Genomic DNA, 26,190 nt, shown 5'->3' with positions numbered 1-26,190 from the left:
ACTATGAATATTCAGAAGAATCAGTCCTATTTCAGCATCTTCTCTCAACAATAATCAAAACAGAAGATTGCAAGAGGCCCAATCCAGCGCCTGCTCCTCCAGACACCGCTCTGTGAGTGCACTGAACTTGCACACCAACAAACTGCAATTATCAACCTGAGAACCTACAGCCATCCTGGTTGTCTCCAGACTTGAAAGTATTTGTGTTGTTTACAATGCAGAGGCTTATTCATAAAGTCACAGACCCCTGAGCTACCTCCTCCATGGACCTACCCTAATAGATCACAAGATGGGAGCACACATTAGGGATTGGTCTGCCTGGACCAGCTGAGGATCTTTTGGTCCCAATGTGCCACCCATGCTATAGCCCTCCCACCCCTGTGTCCTAACAGCATCTGACATCCAGAGCTTGGCTTTCTGGGAAACAAGCAATAAAACAACAAAAAAAGCACAAGTTTCCCAAAAGCAGAAGTTAACACCTGCCTTTACATGATAAATAAGCCAAAAGAATGCGACCTTAAAGCCACATTGCTTTTCCATATCTTAAAGCTCCATGTGTGTTGTGATTCAGCTGTCACGTCATCACACCACGTCGCTCACACCTTCCTATAGGTGATTACTGTAAACCTCTGAGAAACTCATCAGCGTTAACGAGAGCAGCTTTAATAAATTCCACTGTCACCAGCACTTTCTGCATAAAAGCCCCACTCACACATCATTTAACACCCAAAATGAAACAGCTGTAAATCCAGCAATTAGCAGCGAAATTTGACTGTTCTGATCAAGTGCACTGAAGGCTGCGATGCTGCTGGGGAATGTGAAAGCTGCCACAGAATCTGCCAGAGCTCTGGGTCTGTTTTGGAGTTCAAAATGACAGCTGGAGTGAAAAGAAAAGGAGTCAGAGGGAGAGACAGACGCTTACTGGGACCAGAGATGGTGCAGAGCTGGTGGGCATGGAGAAAGGAGAAGGATGTGAGCAGCAAGATGAAGTGAGAGAGCTAGAATTCAGGTAATCCACAAAGCCTATCTGGTCAATAAAGTGTGACTCTTAATGCTAAGGTGTGCTTAAGTTCACTCACACTTACATTAAACATTTGAAGTTGTTTCTCAGACCATCTTGAATTCTGATGCACTTTGCATCATCCTTTTGCTCCTTTCCAAAGGGCTGATCCACCCCAGCAGCACCAGAGAGTTCTGTTTCTGTTATGGACCCCTGTCTATTTGTATACACACAGACAGGCAACGTGCAGACGGAGCAACAGAAGAGTTTTTACAAGTGACTTTCAACCACAACAAAGGCAGGTTTACCTTCAGCAGTTGGAAAAAGTTACAGAACTGGACAACTGTCAGGGAAAGAGCCCTGAGAGCTCCCATGTACTGCCCCAAAAATGCCAGTGCCCTGTGGGGAACAGTTTCCTGCAAGGTCAAAGTCTGTGCCCCTGGAGCTCACTGCCCTGCAACCACCAGCACAGCTGCACATAGCGAAGACACCACATTCCCAGCAGTGATTTGCCATGGAAATAGCTTCATTCCCTGTTCTGTTCCACAATTGCTCTCACAGCAAGCAGCACGGAGAGCCCAGGGCTCAGCCTCTGAGCACCCCAGTTCTCCTGGAAGCAGCAGCAGCGCTGCTGGGAGTGCTGCACACAGGTCACCCCACTGCAGGACCATCCCAAACCAACAACCACATGCGCATCACCCAGCTCTGCTGGACACGAAGGGCTCTGGGGGTCAGCAGCCCCCAGCGCACCCCAACACCCCATCATTATGGTAAGCACAGTGGGTGCCAGAGTGTGGGGTAATGGCACCTGCACGCAGATGCGCCCCCCAAAATATGCAGCTTACATAATTCCTCAGCCAGTCGGCGTTAGGGGAATGTGATTAATCCTCCATGACATGTTCTGAACTTTCCGTTCAGAGCAGCTCTCTCCTCCCGCAGACCTACTGGCGATGAATGTCATTTGACCTGCAGACTTCACTACGAATGAGCATCAGAGCAACAAACAGTGACATTGCTCTGCAAACCAATTATCTGCCTCCTTTCCCGTTCGGCCCAGAGACAAGTTTGCTAAATGCATAATGAGATTTCTTATTTTTTTTTATTATTATTTTTTTCCAACCTGCACAAGGTTGGGGGGCACCCACAACCCCCTCTCCCATCCCACCACCGCAGGACGACGGGTCCCCATATCCCCCATCTTCAGCCCGGCTCCCACCTGTTCTGCGGGGCTCACTTTGGGGGGACATCAAAAACCCCCCCAATCTCACAGCGACCCACCACCACCCTGCACTCACCCACTCCAACACCCTTAGGAAGGCCAGCGGCTCCTTCACCACGCGGAAAGTCCCCGCGGAGGCGAGCTGCGGGGCAGAAAGAAACCATCAGAGAGAAGCATCCCCAACGCTCAACCATCGCTCCCGACCCTCGGAACTACGCGTCCCTACCTGGTCCACCGCCTCCATAGCGCCGCAGCCCCGCGGAGCCGAGCGGAGCGGAGCGGAGCCGCCCGCCAGCCGCCAACCGGGGATGCGCACCGCTGCCCCCGCGCACGCCGGGCGGAGCAGCCGGGCGGGGCCCCGAGCCCCCCGCACCGCCCCGCGGAGCCGCCCCGCTCCATGGGAGCACCGTGTCTCATTTAGGATGGGGTTGGTTCTTCGAAATGTGTTTTTTATTTGTTTCGGAAGGGAAAAGGGGAATAGGGAATTGAAGTCCAAGTGATGAAAGGAATAGATGAAATACAAGAAGGCGTGAAATAAAGAGAATGAATAAAATGAAGGAAATGAAATAAAGGGAATAAGTGAAATAGGGAATGAATAAAATAAATAAAAGAAAGGGAATAAATAAAAGAAGAAAGAAATAAAACCTGCCTCCCCGTCCCCCCGCCCACCGAGGAGCGGCTAACATTAGCACATTAGAGCCCCGTGTCCTCCTTTCCCCTCCCGCCCCATCCACCCCCGGCCCCCCGCGGCAGCTGCCTGCTGCTCTCCCTCCCTCCCTCGTGCTTTTGTGGCATTTCCTTGACAGCAGAGCGGCGTTTTCCCGTCTCGCGTTGCCGTTGTTCTGGCCTCGTTTCACGCCGTAACCTCAATAACGATGCTAACTCCCAAGCGGCGCATCCTCGTTGTCTGTCCGTGCTCGCGTTGGTCCCGCACGCTGGCGGTGCTTCCAGTTCGCTGTGGCTGTGAAACATCACTGTGAGAGGTTCGTGGTGGGGCCGAGACATAGTCCAGCAAAGGCTTTGGAAAGTGCTGAGGGCACAGACCCACTGAACACCACACAACCAGCTGGATTCAGAGCCCAGTTATGCAAACAGCACCAACCATTCTGCCACCCCAACCCCAATAGGAGCTGTGCCCAAGTAGGTCAGAGACCACCTGAGAAACACCTGAGGCTCTCACTCCCCCCTAATCAACCAAGCAGCTGTGGAGGTTAAATGAATCAATCAGCTTTGTTCAGGACAGAGCTCTATTTAAAAAAATCCATATGTGTTCCAGGAGTGAACAAGAGGCACGTAGGGGGACAGGGAGTGGAGTTCTCTGAGTTTAATTGGAGTTCAGCAAGGAAGATTTGGAGTCAAAGCTACAGAACTGCAAGGAACCCAGCTGCAGGCTGTGAGGGCACAGGGAGTGGACTCAACCTTTTTAAACTATTACTGTTAACATTTCCCCTATTAAAAATAGGGTTAGTGTCAGAATGTTACCCTTATTACTTTGTGTTGTTGCAGCTTGTAGCTCCCCTTTCTCAGGGAGGAAAAAAGTAAATAAATAAATAAAGTAAAATGGAGAATTTTCATTATCAAACACTGTGGCAGCTATTTTCTGTAGACAACAGAGCAATTATTTCTGCTGGGAATGCTCAGCAGTTTTTACTGCTGCCTGGGGGTGTCTTGGTGCTGTGGGAGGCTTCAGTGGGTGTCCTGTGATACTTCAGGAAGTTTCCTCAAAGACTGAAAGATACTGAAACATCTAATAAAGACTTAAGTGAGCAGTGGGGATTTTTCACTTAATTTCATTGTAAGCATATTCTGGAAGAAACTAAAGCTCATTCTCCTTTGGCTGCCAGTGAGAACTGGAAGCCTTACTCACTCACCCTCCTGTTTTCTTGTAATCCCGAGGTTTTTAGCAGCAACTGGCTTTTTGTTCAGAGATTGTCAGCCTCAGACAAGCAGGAGGTGCTCTGTAGTCTCTCCATGCAGCAGGTTGGGATGGTCTTCCTGCTACTCTCTTCTCCATAGGCTTGAGCTTGCAGCACCTACAAGAGACCCCTTGTGCTGCCTTTCCCATTGTCTTTCCACAACCCCTACCATGCTCAGGTTGCTCAGTTCTCAGCCTCCTCCAACTGGAAATCCCTGCAGAACAGCAGCAGTAACCTGATTTTACAGCCTGCACTCAGTGTCTCTCCTGGCCATCACCAAAGCTTCCAGATGGCTATTAGCATTTGTACTTCAGCAGAGTGTGTCTCTCTGGCTTTTGCAGCTGCTCTCACTGCACATAGTCCCAGTTAGCTTAGAAGAGCATCTCCTCACCAGTTAGAGTCATAGAATCACTAAGGTTGGGAAACAGCACTGCAGCCACCAAGTCCAACCACCAGCCCACTCCCACCATGCCCACTGACCACATCCCTCAGTGCCACATCTCCATGGCTCTCAAACACCTCTAGGGATGGTTCTCAAGCCTCCCAGTACAAACCTTGCTCTACAAAAGATGTTTTAGAGATCCACGCTTTTTTTGGTGCTGTGTAATAAAACTCTGAAACATATGTTCAAAGCAGCAGATGTGATAGATCTGCAATTAGCTGAGGAATAGCAAGAAGCTATGCATCAAGGCTGGGTTTTGTGCTAAATCACATTCATTGTTCTCACACCTGGATGGCTGGTGCTTGGCATGCGTTATCCAGAAATGCTACAGAGGTGCAATTAGAAATCAGGGCAAATGGAAAATGCTCTGGGGAGAGCAGAAGTGTTTTATAGGCATGGGGCATCGCACCATGAGTGTGGTCACTACACTAGGAGCCTCTTCTTGTAGAGGTTCCTCACAGCTCAGGATTAAATGCTGCCCATGGGAGCTGAGAATTGTAAGAGGGGATGCTGAATTCCAGGGATGGACTTAGTGATGCTTTCCTGTCCACACTGCCACCACAGTGGGTAGGAATGGCAAAAGCCATGCATGAAGGATTGGTGGTCACTGAATGATGGCAGTGGGTATTCATCATTCCTTGGGACATCTTTAGCAGATGGTTGTAAGATTTAAGCCAGTGGGGAAACAGTAGGAAATGATCTCTTATTCTGCTAGACTGCTGGACGTTAAATGTAAGCCAAATACATATATATGTATAATAGACAAGAGGCTGGAAATACGTTTCTCCTTGTACATGCAGGAGCACAAAGCCCATGGCCACGGGTTGCCCAGGCTGCAGCAGCCAAGGCCAGACGGTGGGGTCACCCAGTTTGAAGGGAGTTGAAGGCAACTGGTGATAGCACCAGCACTACATTTTTTTGTGAGCAGTTGGGTGTGGAAATGAGGTCTCTCACAGGCGCGAGGAGGACCATATGGTGCTTAGCACACCAGATTTCTCAGCTCCAGCCAGGCCTCAGTCTCACACTCTACCTGTCACTCTTCCCAAGATCCACACTCTGGAGGGTCATTTCATCCTCTCGGGGTCTCCATCAAATTTGTTCACAACACATTATCTGCAGGAAGGGAGAGCTTGATGCTGTCTCTTGGATCTTCATTTTTTAAAGCTACCAGACACTTTGAGCAGGTTATGATATTTTTCCCCATGGCTGTGTTTTGCACCGGGGAGCTTTTAACCTTTTCCTGGCACTGGGAAAGCAGACACCCATCCCATTGGGAATTGCCAGTCATTTCATGGCTTTGTTTCATTTGTCTGCTATCTTCATTCTAGAATTTAATAACAGGCAACAAAATACGGGCCCTAGGATAGCCAAGAATTAAGCCAAGTGTCTGGAAACCACACATGGGTGATCAGTGGGAGAAGCAGCAGAGACCACTCTGCTTCAGCCAGCTCATTCCACTCTACCTTCCAGCATCTCTTGGTCTCCCTCTTGCTCCGATTCCAAATTCTAAGCATCCACTTCCGCATATTAATAATCATTAAAAAACCTTCTATCCCAAGGAGCTTCATTTCTCAATTGATACAGGCTGTCCAGGGAGGTGGTGGAATCACTGTCCCTGGAGCTGTTCCAGAACCGTGGAGATGTGGCACTGAGGGATGGGCTGATGTTTGGACTGGATGTTCTTAGTGGTCTTGTCCAGTCTTAACAATTCTATGATTCAAATTTCCCCTGCCTCCACAGAATGACATCCTGGCTTGTATCAGGAATGGAGTGGTGAGCAGGACTAGGGAAATAATCCTGTCCCTGTACTAGGCACTGGTGAGGCCTCACCTTGACTACTGTGTTCAGTTCTGTGCAGGGTAAACGGCCTCAAGTTGCTCCAGGGTAGGTTTAGGTTGCATATCAGGAAAAACATAGTTGCAGAAGGTGTGGTTAAGCACTCGAATGGGCTCCCCACGGAGGTGGTTGAGTCACCATCCCTGGATGTGTTGAAAAATCCCCCACATGGGGACATCAGTGCCCTTCAACACATGGAAGTCAATGAACTCAAAATATGAGGGAATATTTCGACTTTAGAACCTGAAAAAAGTTCATAAACAGAAATCCCCATGTGATTGTTTCAGTTTAGAGAAAGACATCCCCTGTATGTTGCCAGATATGTAATTAAAAGATTTCAGGATTCCAATTAATTAAGCAACATGACCATTGCTCACTGTTAAGCTGGAAGTACAGAATATCCGTGTTTGAAGTTAGTTTTGTTGAATCAACGTTTTATTTCCCAGTAACAGTCTGTAAGCAGGTACAAGGGTCATTTGCAGTGTGGAATGCATGTAATCACAGAGCACCTCATAGAGGTTTGGGGTTTCAATTGAGCACCAATGTTTAGTTGCATGGCTGATACTGATCCAAAAACATTAATGGCTACAGATCAAAATATCTTAATGCAATTCCTAGATCTCACACAAGACTTACTATGGTTTCTCTCCTGATCTCTAGAGCAATCATCTTTGATGTCTCCTTTTGGATTGTGCTTGCATATATGAAATGAAACTGAAAATCATAATTGAAAGTCAAATTTGCTGAGTCCAAAGGCTTTGCTGCCCTGAAACCTTTACACAGTGCACAATGAGCAGTTCTGTCTGATTTAAAAAATTAATCAGTCATTTTTCTTTTCTTTCTTAAGCCTTCACTGACATCAAGTCTCGTCATTTTGGATCCCAGCTTCCAGAGAGTATTGTCTGACTTTAATCAAAAGCATTCTGTAATTAGGTTCCAGCTAATTTAGCTTAGACTATTTAAAAGTAAAAAACGGCCCTGCTACCTGGTAAAACCCAGCTCGGTGTCAGAGGAGCTGAGCAGGGATAGCTCCATTTTGTAATTATTTCACTGGCAACCAAACCCTTCCCTAAAAAGCACGAGACTGCAATTTATCCTGGGCATCTTCAGGGTGATTTGGTACACAGGAGCACCGCTACAGTCAGATCCTGTCTCTCTCCAAAAACCTGGGTCTGGAGCTCTGAAAGGGACACTGTCAGGGCTGGGATCCTTCAAATATGACCTACTTTCCCCTTGCATCCTTTACCAAAGAAAAGGTTTAAATGCTGTATTTTCTTAAAGGAAGAGGGAAAACGTTGACTTGAAGATATGGCTCCAGAAACAAGGGCTGCTCTGGGGTACTCGCCCTGCTTAGAAACCATGCCCTGAGCTGTCCCAGCCCCACACTACACAAAGCAGGAGCCCTGAGCCTACCTTGCTTTGTTTCATGTTAGAGTTCTTTCCAGGACAAGGGATCAGAGCAGCAGGGCACCTTGGCAGTGCCAAGGATTCACACTGCCAGCTCCAGGAATGATGACTGGATGAGAAATACCACAAAGAAACCTTGCCTCCAGGTACTGGTGTAAAGGACACATGCACCATCTGCATCCTTGGGAAGGGATAAGGTAGGCATGCATTTCAAGAAAGACTTCCCTTCTCCTTCCCTCAGCAGGTGAGCATCTATTTCCCCTCCTTACACTGGGATGTAAAGCTCTACAGTGCACATCAGATTCTAATCTCCTGAAGAACTGAGTAGAAAAGGGAAACCAAACTCACTAAAATCCCCCAACACATACTAGCACAGCCCTGTAATCTGGAATGAATCTCACAGCTGGCTGTATAACACAGCCATAGAAAAGACAAGAGGGCAGGAAACTTCTCAAACACCTTCCAGGGTACATCCACATAACTCTGCACATGCCCACAGCTTGGAGATGGGGGACGATGCCCCACCACTTCTGGAGAGCAGCGAGAGCTCCTGCTCCTCAAAACTTGCTGCTCAGCTACAGTTGAGATCATGTTGAGAGGCAAAGCATCACCTACCATGCAGCTCCAGCAAGGTCAGAGCAGCAAGCAGGATACTCCTAGCCAGCTTGAAATAGTCAGCAGGTTTCACTGGTGAAAGCCCAGTTGTGTTGGACAATAAACGGCTGTGACCTACTTGGATGTTCTTGTCAGGGAAATCTCATTAGTACGTAGTGGGTGGACAGAAGAGGAGAGCACAGTGCTGACCCCTGCAAACCCTCTCCCGTGCTGGAAAAGGCAATGCCAGGGGACCCTGCAGGACAGAGCAATAACTCAAAAACAACGTGAAGGAATGCTGCCAAACACAGGAAAAAACATGAAAAATGAAAAGAAGACTAACATTGAGAAAAATAAAAATCACAAAAAATTGATTTAAAAAGCCTACATACAAATATATGCAAAAGACCAATTAGAAAGACTAAGCCCAGAGCAAAAACATCAAGGAGCTGCAATTAGGAGATACAAAGGGCTTTGCTGGAGAGTCGGTTTATATTGAGTTAGCCCCTCCCAGAGGCATCATTAAGTCAATTAGGGCTGGGTGAGGAAGGCTATCTATAGCCCTGAATGGCTGCCAGAGGATCTGTGGGGAGAGGCAGGTAATGCTCTGCTTGAAGCAGCAGCACAGTTAGACACTAGGTTGGCCCCAAGCTTGTCTTCATCTGCTGAGCAGCTCTTGTATCAGTCTTATTTATTATTGTGTCCTTCTTAAGAGAATGTTGTATTCTTTTCTTGCTGAAGGCCATTTTTTCTTTAAAAATAAGGGAATCTTGAGTTTTGAGACCTTCAGAAAAGAAAAAGAAGCAAACAAAAAATGAACTCCAACAAAATGAAGAAGGAAATTTTGCAGCATCTTTTTGTCTTCCTCCTTATACTTCGTCTCCTATTGTCTCTCTCCATTTAACTTAGATTTTTTTTTTTTTTCAGTTATCTTTTCTGCTGTAGTTTTCAGAAGCACTTGAAGTCTTGCAGGAGCATCTCTTCAGGTGCAGAAAGAGCTGGGGGCTATGGCAGCTCTCACAGAATCCTTCAAGGGGATGGGAAGCAGAGACTTGAGCTTCTGAAATAACTTATCTGGGAGAAGTGATGAGCTCAGGCTGTCTGAGCGTATTTGGGAGGCCTGAGGAGGAAGGGGCAGATAGAGAAGAAAATAAAGAAGATTCCTTTTCCCTCAGGCTGTTGTCAGCAAAAGCAATGCAGTGACATTGCACTGCTTTTCTCAAAATCTGCCTTGGCAGAAGCAACTTCTAGAGCAGCTTGATCTTTATGAAGTCAGTGTAGTTCATTTCAATGACCTGTATATACCAGAGCTTCTTTATGAGCCCACAGATCTGAAGAGCATCCTCATTTTACACATATATACACATATTATATATATGTGTGTGTGTGTGTATATATATATATATATATAATATATATATTTGTATATTATATATACATATATATTACTCCTATCTTCCATCTAAATGCCCTGGCTATGTGAGCACGCTGGAGGTTCAGGGCTCAAACACTGTTCTTCTGAAAGGTACAGCCATTCCTGGGCACTTGCTGCTGGTCCCAGGCTCTGCAATCATCCTCAGCTGTGACAGTTTCCGTATCATCCCCAGACAGGTTCCGTAGCATGAGAGTTGTCTTTCTATTCAAATAAATAAATATAACATAACTCTAAGCTTCAATGGAAAAATCTTGATTCTCTCCATTGGAGGAACCTTACTGTGTGGTCACCTGTTCAAAGTGCTGCTGCTTCATGGCTTTTCTTGCAGCACAGAGTGATTTATTGCCCCCAGACCTGGTCTACCCATGCTCAAGTCTCATCAGGACTCAATAATCTGGATTTGTAAGCTATATAAATACAGCTGAAGGATCCCTGAGATGATCCCTTTCCTCTCCTCCCAAATTTAACTCAGATCTTCTGCAGATAGGCTGCCCCTCTTGCTGGCCCTATTGCTGCTGTGGGTAAGGTGTCGGGCTTGGTCTGGGAACTGCAAAATTCCTTTACATTGACATCACCTGGCTTTGGCGTGCCTGGCAACACACAGCAGTTGCCATTTCCATTCCAGGGCTGCACAGCTGTACCCAGTAGGGATCAAGGGGTGCTGTCTTCCACCTCTGATTTTGAAATGCAGGCTCTGAAGGATGACTTTCATCCCATTGATTATAATTTGGGCACCAGCCCCAGGCAGTTCGCTGCTGTATGACTGGGATGTGTGTCAAGAAGTTGGAGAAGGCCAAATTTCTGCCTTGGGGCAGTACATACAGCCAAAAGAGGGTCCTCTCCTGGCTGTGTACGACTCAGTGCAGCACAAGACAGCAATGCCCACAGCTGCCCACAGTGCCTGGCAGTGGCTCTGATGTGCTCCAGGCTCCAGGACAGGAATTGCGGAGCAGCCGTCCTCAGCTGAGCTGCAGTCACCCTCCTGATCCCAGATCTAAATCTGGAACAAGTCCTCTGAGATCCGTGGCGTTTCCCTCGCATAAATCCACTGTATGCGTAGGCAGATTATCCCAGACCAGATGTCATTTTCTGCAGCCATGGATGGCTCTCTCACAGCGAGGCTGTGACTGTCTGCACCTTTTCTCAGCTTTATATCAGCTTCTTGTTCTTACCTTGGCTTCACACCGGGGACCTCAGGGTCTGCTGACATTTCTTGCACTCCTACTTTATTTTCCAGCAGCTCAATTTCAATTACACATAGCCACTATTCTGGCACATTAAAATGCAACTTGCTAAAACACAGCCAAGATGTTTGACAGTCAGATTTAGGGTACATAGGGATCAACTTTTTTTGATTTGAATTGTTCCTTCAGCCACTATAACAATAAATTCTGCAAGGTTTGTGATTAAATCCTGAGACCTGTGGGTACCACAGTGCAGCCCCTTCACTCAGTCAAACACGGTCACTGCAGTTCACTTGCCATACTGAGCTCCGGTGCTGGTCACAGTGGCACAGAGCAATTTATTTCCCATTGGGCAGCTCCTTGGAAGTGGAGCACCCCAGCTCTTACCAGGAGCATTGCTCTGCCTGCCCCTCAGGGCATGGGTAAGCCATCCTCTCTGTCTAACAGTCACTGTTGGACAATTCATCTTTTCTTCCCTATTAAAGGAAATTCTTGCCCTGATCTTCATGGGCATACAAGTTTCAAAGCTGTCTGTCTTTAACTCTGAGCAAAACAGAGATGGAATTTATTTCTTGTACTCTAGAGTAATTTACAGCCCTGGTCATGTGCTAGGAGCTGGAGGAATGGAGAACAAAAATGCTTTGTTTGAAAGCCTTGCCCAGAAAATCTAGTACATAGTGGACATTTATCAGATGTTGCTTAGACAGAAGAGATGGTTCTGTGGGAGGAATGCACCATTTTGTGAATGAGCCCTTGATTTTGCACAGATGAAAGCTTCTTGCTCTGCATCTCTGCAGGCAGACCTTGTGATGCACTTTTTTTGTGTGTGAGAAAAGCAAAAGGGAGAGGTAATCCAAACATGGCTGGATGTCATCAAGATAGAGAGATTGCAAATACATCTGCATGCCATTTCCATACTATCAGTTCCTTTCTAATCACTGGTGCAACATCTGGACCTATATTCTTTGGAGGTTTTGAAGAGCAAAGCGCTTATACAGCAAATGAAATTCCCTTTTACTTCAGTTTTGGGCATTGGAAGACATCAAAATAAGGCCAGAGATAACGAGTAACTAAAGTAGACCTTTTTTTATTCTGAGGAGAAAGGATGTGTGCTTCCCCTGTTCAGCTTTAGAGTTTAATCTGGGGGAGAATAGAAACCTAAGCAATGACAGGTGTGAAAGCTCGCACCTACTGCACCAGCTGAAAGCCAACCTTCACCCCTACTCCTTTGGTCTTCCCTCACATCAAGGAGGGTTGTGCCCCTGAGGCTAATCCATGGGACAGCTCTCATCACAACTCTGGGCAAGAGTATCCCAACAGAAGCAACATCTGTATTCCCTTGCAACAATATTCTGCAATCAAGAGTTTGAGTAGCTCTTAGCGTTTCCAAAATGGATGGCATAATTAAATGATTTAATGCCTGCCGTAATCAGGAGTGCACAGTCAATGAATATTCAAGCTGTTCTCATTGTTAGGGATGATAAAGAAACATCTTTGCCTTTGGTGGGTTATTTTTTATTGTCTAAAGAGTCATCCAGAAGATGGTGCCACAGTTCTGCCTGAAAAATAAACACCAGACCACAAGAAAGTCCTTGCACAGAAAATAATTCTTCATAGAAATCTGAGAGTAAACTTATTTTCAAGGGCAGCTCAGAGCTCCAAAACTGACATTTAGTCCCTGGTAAGGCTCTTATTGAAAACTAGGGCAATGTATCTCTATTGCTTTTGCTCTGTGTCACTCCAGGCAAGGTCAGCCAGCACAAGGAAGAGAAAACCCAACCCATCTCCCTGCTCCCTGCTGAACAGGGGACGGATCTTTGGGTGTTTGTTAAAGCACGCTTCCTGGGGAGCAGCAAGCCATCAAAAACAATAAAGAAGATGAGCACAAAACAAGTTTCTCTCAGTGCTTTGTGAGGCTCCAGTGGGAGTGGAAAGTGCAGCATAAATAAGAGTACATCGCCATTTCTTTTGGTTAGGGAGGGAAGGCGTCTCTAAGGTTTTGTGCCGCTGAAGAAAATGACGATGTGGAGCGTGCAGATCCTGTCATCAGATTAAATAATCTGATTTCCATTCCACCAATCTTCACGCTACGGTAGGATGAAAAAACATGAAAACCGAGATTTCTGTGAAGCAAAATCTTCTCTCCTACCAAAAGATTGCATTTAATTTTTTCTTCCATTACAATTTTCTGTTGTCTGAGGTCTCTTCTCTGTAGCTCAAGCAATTTGTCATCTGATTAGTCTGATGAAGCATAGAGAAGTCATTTGAACTGTAAATTTTCTGCAGGCAAAATAAAATGCAAACAAGAAGAGCTTCCTGTGCCTGCCAAAGTGATGATACTCAGAATACAAATAAGAAAAAGCCATGCTGACAGCATAAGCTATTTTTATACTCTGTCATTGGCTCCCGGGCATGGCAGTTTGAACAGGACCGCATCTGTATTCCCAAACCCAAATAAACCATGTAGTCTTAAGTGAAGTTCATGTCTTACAGAATAGCTGTTTAATCACAGTGAAAGGATACATTGCAGGAAGGATGAATCACGATGTTGATTCACACTTGGGCTGTACGTTTACAGAAAGGCAAGGAGAGGAGGGATTCCTGCCATTGCCACGAGGGGCCACGTGAGAGAAGGCAGCAGGGAGCTCATGGTGGCTGCAGGAGCTGGAACACTTCACATTGCCCTTCAGGCACGGGGCTTTGTGGAGCCCAGCTCTAGCCCTGCTGTCCTCATGGTCATGGTCAGGACGTGGGTGCTCTGCCACCTGCCTCCAGTGACATCCCAGCTTCCTCAGGGTGGCTGCTTTCATCACCTGGATGGTACTTTCAGAGCCAAAGCTTGCTGCAGGACAGCCTCACTTGGGCTGTCTACATGTGAAGGATGCTAAATGTCTGTAGATGGATATAGTGCATCACTCAGACTCACACTCATGCAGCATCTCTGTGCGAAGGCAGACGTGGCTTCCTTCCCTTCTTCAGAACTGAAGGTGTTTAGAAAACAGGAATGGCTTTTTTACAACACTGCTAAGCTGCTGAGTTAGTGTACAGACACATGGTGTGTACTCATTACCTGCCAGGATGTACTTAACAAGTCTGGCTAATTGCACTAACATCTTGTCCACATCCACCATTTGCCATCACTGGATCTCAAAGCTTTTTGGGAGGCGAGGAGCATCAGCAACAAGAAAGGTTTCACACAGAAGACAGAGCTGAAAGGAGCATGAATAGGACCACATCTGGCAGGTAGACAATGCAGTCACGCAGCAGCTTGATCTAATGAGTAGCAGTCCTACCCATGGCAGTGGGTTTGGAACTAGATGATCTTAAGGCCCTATTTGACCCAAGCCATTCAATGAAACCAAAATTTGTTCCAAAAGAATCCTCTGTAAAATGCTCCTGGATGATCCCCCAGGATGGAGACCAACCCGGCAGCAATCCACCCTTGGTGTATCTCACCACCCCCATGTAATTAAACTAGGGGGCAATAACCCAGCCTGTCATCAGATTTAAATGTAGTTCTTCAGGAAAAGTGGCTGAACGCTTTGCTTTCCCCCAGCATTTGCTTTAGCTGACTGCTCAGCAGCTGCTTGGGCCATGTGGCTTCCTGGCAAATGTGGGCCACTCAGTCAAGCAGCCACTTGACTGGCACCAACAGCCATGGGATGATTGATAACGCAATCAGAGCCACGCCGCGCTTCCACCCACGCTTGCTGCCAGCCCCTTTCAAGAGTGAGACGCCTCTGTGTTGTGCACTGCTTTAGATGAGTGAATACAGGAAAACATGCAGCAAGATAAGTCCATCAGGCTTTCCACAGCTTTGGATAAGCCTGCCTACCACTATAACCCGACTTGAGTTTGTTTGGTAATGCTCCCAGTACACTCAAAGTTAGGAGATTTCTTGCAATGACCTCCCACTCCAGATACCCAGGGGCTATTAGCATTGATATAAAAGACTGTAGAACTCTTGCCCTGCTGGGGAGATATGAGTTGCATCCTGGGTGAGTGATGCGGACCTGAGGCCTCCAACATCAGTGCTCACCTAAAAGAAGCATAGCATTCCCATGGAAGCCTCCAGCTTTGAGAAAATGGGGCTTCCTGGTTGGAAAGAATGTGACCCATGGACTTCTTTTTTTTGTTGTTGTTGTTATTTTACCTTATGATCAGCCCATGCTCAGCAGGAGGAGGTGAGGAGTTGTGTGTCCAACAGGTCTGTGTGGGCAGTGGGAAGAGGAGGATCCTGCAGCTGGGAGATGCTGATGCTGTGGTGACTTGGCCAGCAGAGCAGTGAAGGCCTGTGGGAGAGATCTGAGCTGCAGACTCATTCTTTCTGAAATCCACCTCACTCAGGTCTGAAAGAAAGGAAGGCAAAAATAATACCCAGATTATTAACAGCGACTTTTGCCTTTTTCATTATAACTTCACCCTGCAGGAGAAAAAATGGAAGGCAGAGCTAACGTCATGGATAAAATTGAAGCCCAAACCTGATTTTCATGCTCTATTTATCACAGTAGATCAGAGGTCTTGTTGGAGATCCTTGGGAATGTAAAGAACAGTGAGTTTGTTAGAGCAAAGAAGCAGTTGCATTTTTTCTCCTGCCTAAACACAAAACTCAGCTGTTTCCTCAGTCTGAAATGGGTCCTTGTTCAACAACTGACCTCAGGAGCAGAAGTCTTTGGTGCTGGCCAAGAATTTGACCCTAAATGCCTTACATACAGCCTATCTACTGTGCTGAGCTGGAGAGCATCCCCACTGCCCCTCACTGGGGGATGCAGCACTCCTGGGTGCAGTATCTGGTGCTCTGGCACCAGTGCCTTCCTGTACCTTCCCCTTCCTTTGCCCAAATGTACCCCAAAACAGGGGCTCTTCTTCCAAGCCAATGGCTTCCCCAGTGATGCTGTTATTTCTCTGTCTGCTATTTCAGATGCACTGAGACTCAGTGGTCAGGTCTATGCATCCGCGTGCTTTCTCTTTCCAGGATCCAGCTGGGTGCCTTGGGGGAGTCAGAGATCCTGTATCATGAAATTAAAGCAAAAATCCCAGCTCCCGGTGAGAGGGTTGTGTTCCTAGCCCAAGCTTTGTCTTGCAGGGGAAATGGCCTCACTTAGCGAGTTAGCTGCGAGAGCACGTAGGCTGCATGCCAGCAAGGCTATCATCTTGCTATCGGCTGCCTGCAGAATTACTCACTATTCAGTGACCTTTCAGCAGATTATTGGAAGTGTATTGAATTTCTTGGGGGAACGCTGGAGCCTGAACTGCTTTCAGACCAGCTCTGTTAATCTGCCCTCTGTTAATCTCCATCAAGCATCCCTGTAGCTGAGTGATGCTATGGGGTCTCTCCCTGTCCTTCCAAAAAGTGATGCTCTGAATCCAGAGGTCAATCTTGAGCACAAGTGGGATTTTTGACTTTCAGCTGTAGTTTTTTTTCCTTGTGGGATACATCGAGCTGAGGTAGGTGCAAATCAGCTGGTCTTTTCTTTAGGTGTCTGCATTCATTTGTGCAGAAGTCGTTTTTAGATTGATATTTCCTTAAATGAACACAACAGAAGGTGAGGAGGAGAGAAAATAATTAGCAGACTTAATCACAGAACTGCTTGCAAATCACTTCTCAGGTACTCAAGAAGGAAAGCACCCAACTGATGGGAAGATTTGGGGTGTGCTGATGTTAACCACAAACAGGCTGGGGTTGGTTCAGGTTAAAGCAGGGATCCCTGTTGGGTGATGGAGCAGTGTTCCCAGCTGGACAGGTTCCTATGAGCAATGCCAGACAGCCATTCCATCACTCACCTCAGAGCAGCACATGGAGCAAGAACAGCTCATGAGCAACAGCAAGGGCCACTATTAAGTTTTCTCATCTGCAGGTTTTGTAGACTTTCTCATGATTTTCCCATTACTTTCTGTCCTGTTTGTTCCTTCTTAAATGCACTTGAGATGGAGCTGAGCTGAGGCACAGGACTGTTGCTGGCAGCAGAGCCTGTTTCCCACTCTTCCTTAGCCATGTAGGCAGCATTAGAACATAAGATCTCAAGTACTTGTTAACTCACTGCAAGCCCTAAGATCTGTAAGCCTGAACAACACTTCAGTGCCAGTAACAGCAACGTTTCATTCCCTTTTACTGCTGAGATAATGTTCAAGTGCTGAAATAAGCACTTGCAGTTTCTAAGCCTGTAGCTTGTGTAATGCATCTAATAATCCACAATTCATTTTGCACTGACTCCAACAGCCAGAAACTATATTTGCAAAGTTGCACCATCCTGGGGAGGGCGTTGCAGCTGTAGGGCTGGGAATGTGCTGGTTTGTACCCCCAGCTGCAGCTGAAACTGAGCATTACACCCAAACTCTGTCATTTGCAACACACTTACGCAGCCCACAGGGTATCTGTACTCTCATGTGTGAGGCACAGACGCATACTTCAATCTGAGCCAAATTTCCCAGCATTGCACTTAAATAATTGCTCGTATATTACACCAGAATCTTACAAGCCTGACAACACTTGCCATGAAGATCTGCTATTACAAATGGTGACTCTCAGAGAAAGCAATTCACTACTTTGAAAATTGACTGAATTCACTGTTGCAAAGAAAATTACCATCTTCTAAGCTTCCCCCTTAGCGAGTGCAACCATACAAATCCGTGCTGCTGAAAATAGCCAGCACGATTTGTATTTGCAAAAGAGCTTATCACCGGTCACTCCAACTGCTGCAGCTCAATAGGAGAAAGAGTAACCTAAATAGCTCGGAGCCCTCCCCTGCAATCTGCCGAGCTGCCACTGGATGGGGCCGCACGTCGCCTTTTGCAGAGCCGACCCTCCCTCCCCGAGGATTAGACTGTAAGGAGAGCAAATCTCAGCCACCTTCACAGCGCTTTCTGTTAGAGGAGCTCACAGGGCTACTAGTTAATTAAAAGGGCTAATGGTGTCATCCCTATCTTAATTAAATACATCTAGAAACCTGAAAAATATATATATCTCAATTTCATAGATGCTTCTATGAGCCTCCCTCTACTCTGGTCAATGCTGGTGAGCTCCTGGTATTGTCTCTGTTGTCCCCATTGCATCAAGCCAACGTGCAGATGGAGAAGACCCTTCTGCAAATGGGAAGGACACACCATTTTATGGGGTGCCCTATAAGGGCAGAAAATGGCAGTGTAAGAGGACAGTCCCAAGGGCACTTGGTGTGCAGTTTGGCTTTGCAAGGCTTGGATTTTGTTAGGGCATCCTGTATCTTGCAGTACTATCCCATGGATTTCAATGGAACTTGAGTGTAACAAAATGCTTCAACTAGTTAAAACTTTCCATACAAACACCATTCAAATACCTGTGCATAACTTGAATCTTTGTAGCAATGTTGTGCTGAATTTAAAACCATGAGAAAGTAATGCATTTATGCATTTATAGTTTGCACACCTCCCTTGGAGCAGGGTGCCAGAGTATTTGTGTCCAATTGGTCACATTTTCAGGGCTTCAGGAGTTTCATACAGGAACATTTTGTGTTTTGTTTTTTTTTTAATGACTGTTTTAATGAATTGTCACCAAGTAATCAAGGAAGTTGAGCACGCAGCTCAAGTGTTTGAGTTTGTTGGTTAATCAACAGTATAAATACAGAAATAGCAACAGAGTGATCTGTTTCCTCATTCCTTTTTGTTTTATTTCCCCCTGCTCCCTCATCCATCAGGAATCTCTGCTTGACACTTGGCAGCTCTTTGGAGTAACAGTGCATTGAGATCCTACCTGTGCTCAGAGAGCAGAAGCCAATCCTTTTTGTATGAAAACATGCAAAAATTTCCTAGAAGCCTTATCCCAGACAGGTTCACCCCTCAGTTCACAGAAGGCAGCTTGGTTTCGAGACTGCTGTCTTTATGGAAACTTTGCTTGATGCTTTGCATAAAACAGGTTAAAAGCCCTGCAGAAGACCTCTTAGAAGCTGCTACAGAGAAATCCAGCACATGGAACACCTGAAAGGTTGCTGCAATTTCTTGCTCTTCAGAAAGAGCAGAGTTTGAAACAAAGAGGAAATCTTCTGACCAGAAGGAGACTGAATTAATTTTAAACCTAAAGGGAAAAAGAGTGAGAGATGGGAGGGTCTCTCTGTCTTACATTTGCAAAGTAATTTGTTTTTTCGCTTATCAGAAAGAAAATGCAATTGGAAAGCTCAGGAAATTCACATTTGGTTCAATTATGCCCTCTGCTGCTACAGGGCTGACAAGGCCCGGTAGCATTCATGGTAACAGCATGCAGCATGTGCTTTGAAAGCTCTGCTTTGGCTTAGAGGCTTGGAGAGCTAATTAAAACCCGCTGTACTTAGAAGACTTTTCTGGCTCTCTCCCCCCATCCCAGTGTTATGCAGCAGGTACCATCTGACCACCTTGTACACTTGCTCTTCCATCAACATTGGCAAGGAGAACAACCTGAGCTGTGATGTGTTGGTGAGAGTCCATAGGAAGAATGTCTGCAGAATTAATGTGGAAAAAGTGCAGGAGAGCAGCTGGGGGGAGAGGGAGGAGAGCTGCTGAGGCTTCATCTGAAAGGGCTCCTCTGTTTAAGGAGTGCTTACCAACCTTTAGCCTCATCAAAATGCTTTGCACTTTGTTTACCCCCAAAACATATTCTCTCCTTTCCAAGCACAATTTATTTGTGAGATTTTAATTTACATCAATTCTTTTTTATTTTTTTTTCTTTTCTTTTTTTCCCCATGTGTTTATTAATGCATACAGGTGTTCAGTGAGCATTAAAGGAGTTTCTTAAGGAAATAACTGTTGCCCAGTATTACATATTCCAGTACATTTGGGCTCTGCAACACTGCAGAGCAATAAATAACATTGCAAAAGCCCTCCCAGCAAGGGAAGGACAGACTCTACTTCAGATCTGAGCTTTCCGTGCCTCTGTCTGTTCACATCCCTCTCTGAACTCTTGGTTCTTCTCATGCTGTCATCTCTCTCCAGAGCACATAATGCTATTGAACTCGTCTCGCCACAGCACCAAGTTTCCTTATGAAACACTACAGCACTAAGAGAAGACAGCTCTGAGATTCTAAAATATCACCCCTAAAGCCTGCAGGGGTTTAGGGAAGAGAAGTGGATGTCTGAAACAGCAAGAGGTTCTGGGAAAGGGGGAATAAGGTAAAGAAAGGGGGGAGAAACAAACTGTTTGCTGGCAGCACAGCAATGTGAAGTCGGTACCTCTGCCAGCTGAAGAGCAATGGTGCGGATTAGGGCAGTTTATGTAATGCAGAACTATGCAGCCTCAGCTCTCAGACCTCAGGGAGGTTTGATGCCTGTCACCAGCATCTGGGAGAACTGTTCCCCCTGAACTGCATGGCTGTGTTTGACGTGGCAGGGATGTGACAGCTTCCCGTGTGAGATAGCACAGGCTTGGGTGAGTGCTGTAAAGGCTGATATGGTGAGTGCAGCATGGATCGTGCCGGAGCAGAAAGAAGATAATCACACCATGAAGTCATCCCTATGTTTTGCACTTAACAAACACCTCAGAAGGTCCCTGCTCATAATAGTCTTCAGTTCATCTCAGAGAAATGCTGTTGGAAGGACAAGCCAGAAACGACTGCCAGTGAAGAGCTTTCTTTCTAGTCAGGGTCTGCTGGTGCAGGTGCACTGGCTACAGCCAAACCAGAAGCACAGGTAATAAACAGGTTGGATGCCCAGCTGAGCACAGCACTGTGCAGTGCACTAACAGAAGCATTCAGGAGCTTGAGCAGAAAAATGTATTTTAATTAGAAGGTTTTGCTATGAAAATAAAAAAGGATTTTACTTTTGTTTCTACATTCTGGGAGCCAGAGGGGGATGTGCTGGTGCTGCAGGGTGCTGAGGCACTGTGCCCCACGGTCGCTTCCTACACCCCCATAGGCAACATGAGGGCAGACAGTCAGCATCGTGTCAGCTGTGTTGAGCATCCATCATCAGGTGCTGAGGAAGAGCTGCGGGATGTTGTGTGATTGGAAGCATTCTGATTTGTTTTGGTGGGTTTTCCTTTCATCTCTGCCTTTTTTCCTCAAAGTGCATCTTTTTGTACTCCATATTCCTTGAAATAATGGTGGACAAATAGCTGCTATTTTATGAATGGGCAGTTATCAAATCAGTTAAAAGAAAATACACTGTTAGGTTCATGGTGTTTTAAGAATGCTGTGGTTACTTAGTTACTTCAGGTGCTTAAAATGCAGAGGACTCTGCGTGCTCTGTGCTCCATATTCCCACAATCACCAAGAGAGAAAGAACGGCCTGTGCTGCCTGTGGAAGGATTGTGCAGCTCCTTCAGAAGCCTGCAGCTGGAAATGAACCAATTGTATCCCAGAGCCAGAGAGCCCCAGAGCCTCCCCAGCCTAAGGCTTGTGCTGATGGATGGCTCACCCTCCTTTGCAGCTGAGATACCCAGGGTTAGCAGAAAACCAGAACGCAGCAGATGCCTGCGGGAGAAGAGGAAGGGTCTCCCAGAGGCTGATTTTCACATCCTGACTCTGTCCAAATGTATATACCCTTGGGAGATGCTATCTGGGCCCCTAAAGGGGACAGGCACAAGGTTGCTCCCAGTGATTCTCTCAGCTCTGCATTATTTGCATCTCCTTGCTGGCGGCCACAGCATCGCCAACAGCAGTGATGCTGCTTCTCATCTCTATTTTAATCATCCCATGATACAAAGGTGTTATTAATACCCACACACCCAGAGGGCTGCTGGCCAAAGCTGCACTTTAATATCAACCAGCTGCACTGGGAATTGCCTCAGAGATGGGAGAGGAGCAGGGAGGTGCAGCAGACACTTTCCAGCAGCATGTTCCCAGACTGCAGGCTGCTGAATTCCATGCATGCGCTGTTCCTGCAGGCAATAATCTTTGGATGGGGCTTCATTATAATGATAAGTGAAGAATGAGAATTTCATTCCAGAGCTGCATTTTGAATGTAATCCTGATTCTCTCCGATCCAATTCATATTTCATCCAGGGGAGGAAAGCATCAGGAAAAGGATGTGAGTGTGGGCAGGCAGAGGACCAGGCTGCATAGCAGCCCTGCTTTCTTGCCCAACAGGTGTGCCAGGTCCTTGGCAAACACCGGCAGGTGGAAAACTGTGCATCATCTGCATTTCAAGAGAAACAGAACCTTAGCTCTATCTTGGAAGGAGCAAACTTCACCTTCTTTAATCCTTTAAATTACACTTGTGAGCAAGAGATGCTTTGGCAGCATGCTGGATTCCAACTAGAACATCTTCGTTGTCACACTTAGTACTGTGAATCAAAGTTGGCCTTGATTGCCATTTAGATGTACAGTTTGCAAACTCTTTTATCAAAGAGCTGACGTGTTCTGGAGAGGTTGCATCAGCAGATCTACTTATTTTGCTGGAGCAAATCCTTGAGCACAGACATTTTCAAATCACTTCTACAAATTGTGAAGCAGAGCACTGCCCCCTGAAGACGTGACCCACCTGCTAAGTCTTTTCCATTTGGTACTTTGCTTTTGCATTATGAAGGCTCCCAGCATCCAGAAGTGCCTTTACTTTTCCCTTTATAGGTTGTAGACCCTCACAGTTAAAGGATCTGACCTCTTGTTTTAGATTCTCCTTCTCACAGGGTTATTAGCGCTGCAGTTAACATCTGAACCAGCATCATGTTGCTCCAGTGGCTTTCTGTCTATGCTTGCCATGTTTCAGAAGCACTGCATCTGCACTGCTGCATGCCTGCAGACAGCAGGGTATATTCTCCTGATCAACAGCTAACGTTTCCCCTCTGTCTTTTTGCTTTGGATCAATTTGTTCATTGGTCTTATCTGCACAGTTAATTATCTTATGAGCTCTCATGATAATTGAGGTCTTTGCCCTGGCTGTATTTCTCAGCACTGCAAAAGATAAGAGCTCAGCTGCATGGGCTGTGCTGCAGACAAAGCCCATCCCTTCCCTTATCCATTGCATTGTCCCTGCACTGCCACCAGCAACCTGTGGGTCTCATGGCAGTGCCACAGAGTGCACACAGCACTTTGCAGAGCTGCCCAGCACTCTGCACAGATCACACAATTACAAGCATTTGTCTCCCAAACTTTATTAAGAAGTTTCTTAAAATCTGTCTGCAGTGCCCCATCATTAGATGTAATTAATGGCTGCGCTGTGGACAGGGGTAACCTCACGGATCAAAGCTGCAGTAATTCATTTCTACTGTTGCAAACAGCGGCAGTGCCCAGAGCTCTCTTGAGTCGCTCCATCTTTATTAAACAGGCAGAGCCTCGGCTGCTCGGATCTGATAAATCAAGGGCCGAGATGTGGGCTGAGGTGCAAGTGTGTATCTCCAAACATTCAATCAACCACCAATATAGCGAGCACAGGGCTGATAATTATAGAAACCTAGCATATTAACAGGCAGAATGTTAATGGCAAAGAACAACACAGAAGCTTATATTCCCTCCGGCTGAGAAGGTAAATTGCATTTCCAAGTTATGACAAACTTGACATTTATTATTATCTATTATTATATTATTTATCTCCTTTAAAGTATCGTTTAGAGGCCTCAGATGTAGCCAGAGTCTGACCGTACACTGAAAAGGTTATATTTTAAGACCTTGACATTAAAGATAATATTTCCTCCTGTCTCGGCTCTGCCAGCTCCAGCAGAAGTTGAGCTAATTGGGAATATGTCCACCTGAGTGTGCAGAGGAGTGTCAAACACAGATGTGAAAGGCTTCAGGTGTACATTAGGTACACATCCACATCCCCTCCCCCACCCTTCTGCATCTTACACCTAATCACCATGTGCCATCATAATTAAGAATGATGACAACGGAATGCAGATGTGCTGGTGTCACAATGGCAGCATTTTCTTTTCTCACTTGGCATTAGGAGATAATAATTAAAGCCTTACATTTTTAGCAGCTTCTTCTAATTCAGTGCCAGTTTGCTGTGGTGTTCCCAAATGTTCCCTTCATAACCCAGACCAATCAGAGGTGATTTTTTTCTTAAAATGACAAATAGATTAAAAAATTATATTGTATAAAAACAAATTGAGGGTGAATATATCTTTTAGGATGGATGGATGAATTCAATGTCAGCTCTCTTCTGGTTTTACGTGGTTTTTGTGAGCTTTGTTCCTTCATGCTGATCATGAAACAAGGAGCTCTCAACCTGCCACAATATTTTGATCTGTGAACAATACACAGTTATGGGAATGTATGGTTAAAAATCGTCTATAGAGCAAAGTAGTCTGAGGTCTTCATTACATGCATAGCTGTAAATAAGAACGCAGAGGAACTAATACAATTCTGGGGGCTCCTATGACATGAGCTGGGGGACATTGAACAGATGTGAATAAAAATAAGAGTAGGTACCAAAGAGCCCCAGAAGGCCACTTCAGCTGAACTTGTGAAATATGGTGATTATTGCACTGGCCAGGAATGCTGTGCTGCAGAAATGGAGCATCTCATTGCCGGGAAAGAGATCAGCTGGCTCAGGTGCAGTCTAATATTTCAGCTGAATTTATCTACAGGTAGGTGCACTTACAGACAAGTATCAGAAGCACTGGGGCATTAGAAAGCCAAAGTGAATCATGGATGGAAGCCTTCCAAACTCCACATATCAACTTTACCTACTTGCAGAAAAGTTACACCAGAGCTCACATGTTAGATGCTTGCTCCTACTTATATTTAAACTTAACAAGCTGTTAGCAACATCTGTGTGCTTCTCTTCAGGTATTTCATAAGGAGATAGTCACTGATTCCCCCACCTTTACTGAGTCTGAAGGGAATTCCATGGAAATCACCCAGCACAGTGCCTACAGCCAACTCAAGCGGTCCTCCCCTCTTTCCCCCGTCTTGTGTTCGTTTCTTGGGGGCTCCTCCCTTTCCGGCGTCCCTTCCTCTTTCTCTTCTCTCTTTCTCTTCTTTTCTCTTCTTCTTTCTTTTCTCTTCTTTCTCTTCTTCTTTTCTTTTTTCCCTTTCCCTCTCTTCCTCGTGGTGTTGTTCCTCCCCCCTCTCTTCCTTCCTTGGTGTCGGTGTTGTCCGTTCGCTTTTCTTGTTGTGTGTGTTCCTTTTTCCTTCCTTCTGTCTTCTTGCCGTTCCTTCTCCCTTCTTCGCTCCTTCTTCCTTCCTTCCTTCCTTCCTTCCTTCCTTCCTTCCTTCCTGCACTGCCATCCTCGCACTGGGGGCTCACCATGTGAAACGTCAATGGAGCCAGAAGTATAGGTGGCTTCAGATGGGATGGGCTGCTCCTGTGGAGTATAACTTCATCCATGGCTATTGAACAGCATTCCCATGTACAGCTTCCAGCCATTATGTCTGTCCAAAGCCACTTCCCAGGATCAGACAAACCATTTACAAGGATATTTCCTATATAAGGAGGAATAGTTTTAAGCTCAAGGAGGGAAGGTTTAGATTGGGTGACAGGGGGAAGCTCTTGACAGAGAAAGTGGTGAGGTGCTGGAAGAGGCTGCCCAGAGACTGTGGATACTCCATCTCTGGAGTTGTTCAAGACCAGGCTGGATGGGATCCTGAGAAGCCTGGTCTAGTACCCAATCTGGAGGTTGGTGGACTTGCATATGGCAGGGGGTTTGGAATCTGATTATCCTTGGAGTCCCTTCCAACCCAAGCTATTCTGTGATTTTACGATTGTATGAAACCCCTCCTGTGCACCCCTTTCTGCAAGTTTTTGGCTGCAGCAATGGCTGGGAATTCTGCACTGGCTCCAATAAGCACATTTTTGTGCTCTCCAGTAGAGAGATGCTGCAGTAATAACCATTATTGTCTGGAAAAAGAGCAAACAGCCTGATGGCACAAGAGCTCAGGGTGGGTTGGTAACAGCCACCAAACTGCACTCTGCCTTTTGCCAGGTCCCATGAAGCCCTTTCCCATCAGACTCCATCCAGATGCTTTATCATCTCTGCACATGGCACAGTGCCTCCCTGGCTGCCCCAGGCTCTGCTCACAGCCAGCCAGGGACACACCTGATAGCTGCTGCACAATTGCTCATTAAAAGACATTGCTTAATTTTTGGTCTATTTCTTTAATTTGAGACTGTTAGTCTTTTGTTCTCCGCTGAGGTTGTTTAAAACACTGTTTTGCAGGTTGGTTGTTTTTTTTTTTTTTGTGTTATTTTTTTTAAATGAAACTCCTCCAGTGACCTACTTTGAGTTTAAAATAACCTTATTAGCAACACAGTAATGATAGTTAACCTTCCTACATAC

The 26,190-nt window shown here is 46.0% G+C and overlaps 1 protein-coding gene across 1 annotated transcript in view; it reads right to left on the bottom strand.

Moving 5' to 3' along the window:
- Positions 1 to 2,573, bottom strand: part of SYNPR (synaptoporin) — a 76,655-nt gene extending 74,082 nt beyond the window's left edge. Inside the window, exons 1-2 of the mRNA XM_015875408.2 lie at positions 2,446 to 2,573; positions 2,296 to 2,361 (exon numbers count right to left, since the gene is read on the bottom strand). Coding sequence (XP_015730894.1) covers positions 2,296 to 2,361; positions 2,446 to 2,463 — 84 coding nt within the window. The 5' untranslated portion in view covers positions 2,464 to 2,573. The remainder of the gene's footprint in view (positions 1 to 2,295; positions 2,362 to 2,445) is intronic.
- Positions 2,574 to 26,190: the final 23,617 nt, after the last annotated feature.

Source organism: Coturnix japonica, chromosome 12, assembly GCF_001577835.2.
Source record: "Coturnix japonica isolate 7356 chromosome 12, Coturnix japonica 2.1, whole genome shotgun sequence".
Classification (NCBI taxonomy): Eukaryota; Metazoa; Chordata; class Aves; order Galliformes; family Phasianidae; genus Coturnix; species Coturnix japonica.
This window is presented reverse-complemented; position numbering and strand designations above follow the sequence as displayed.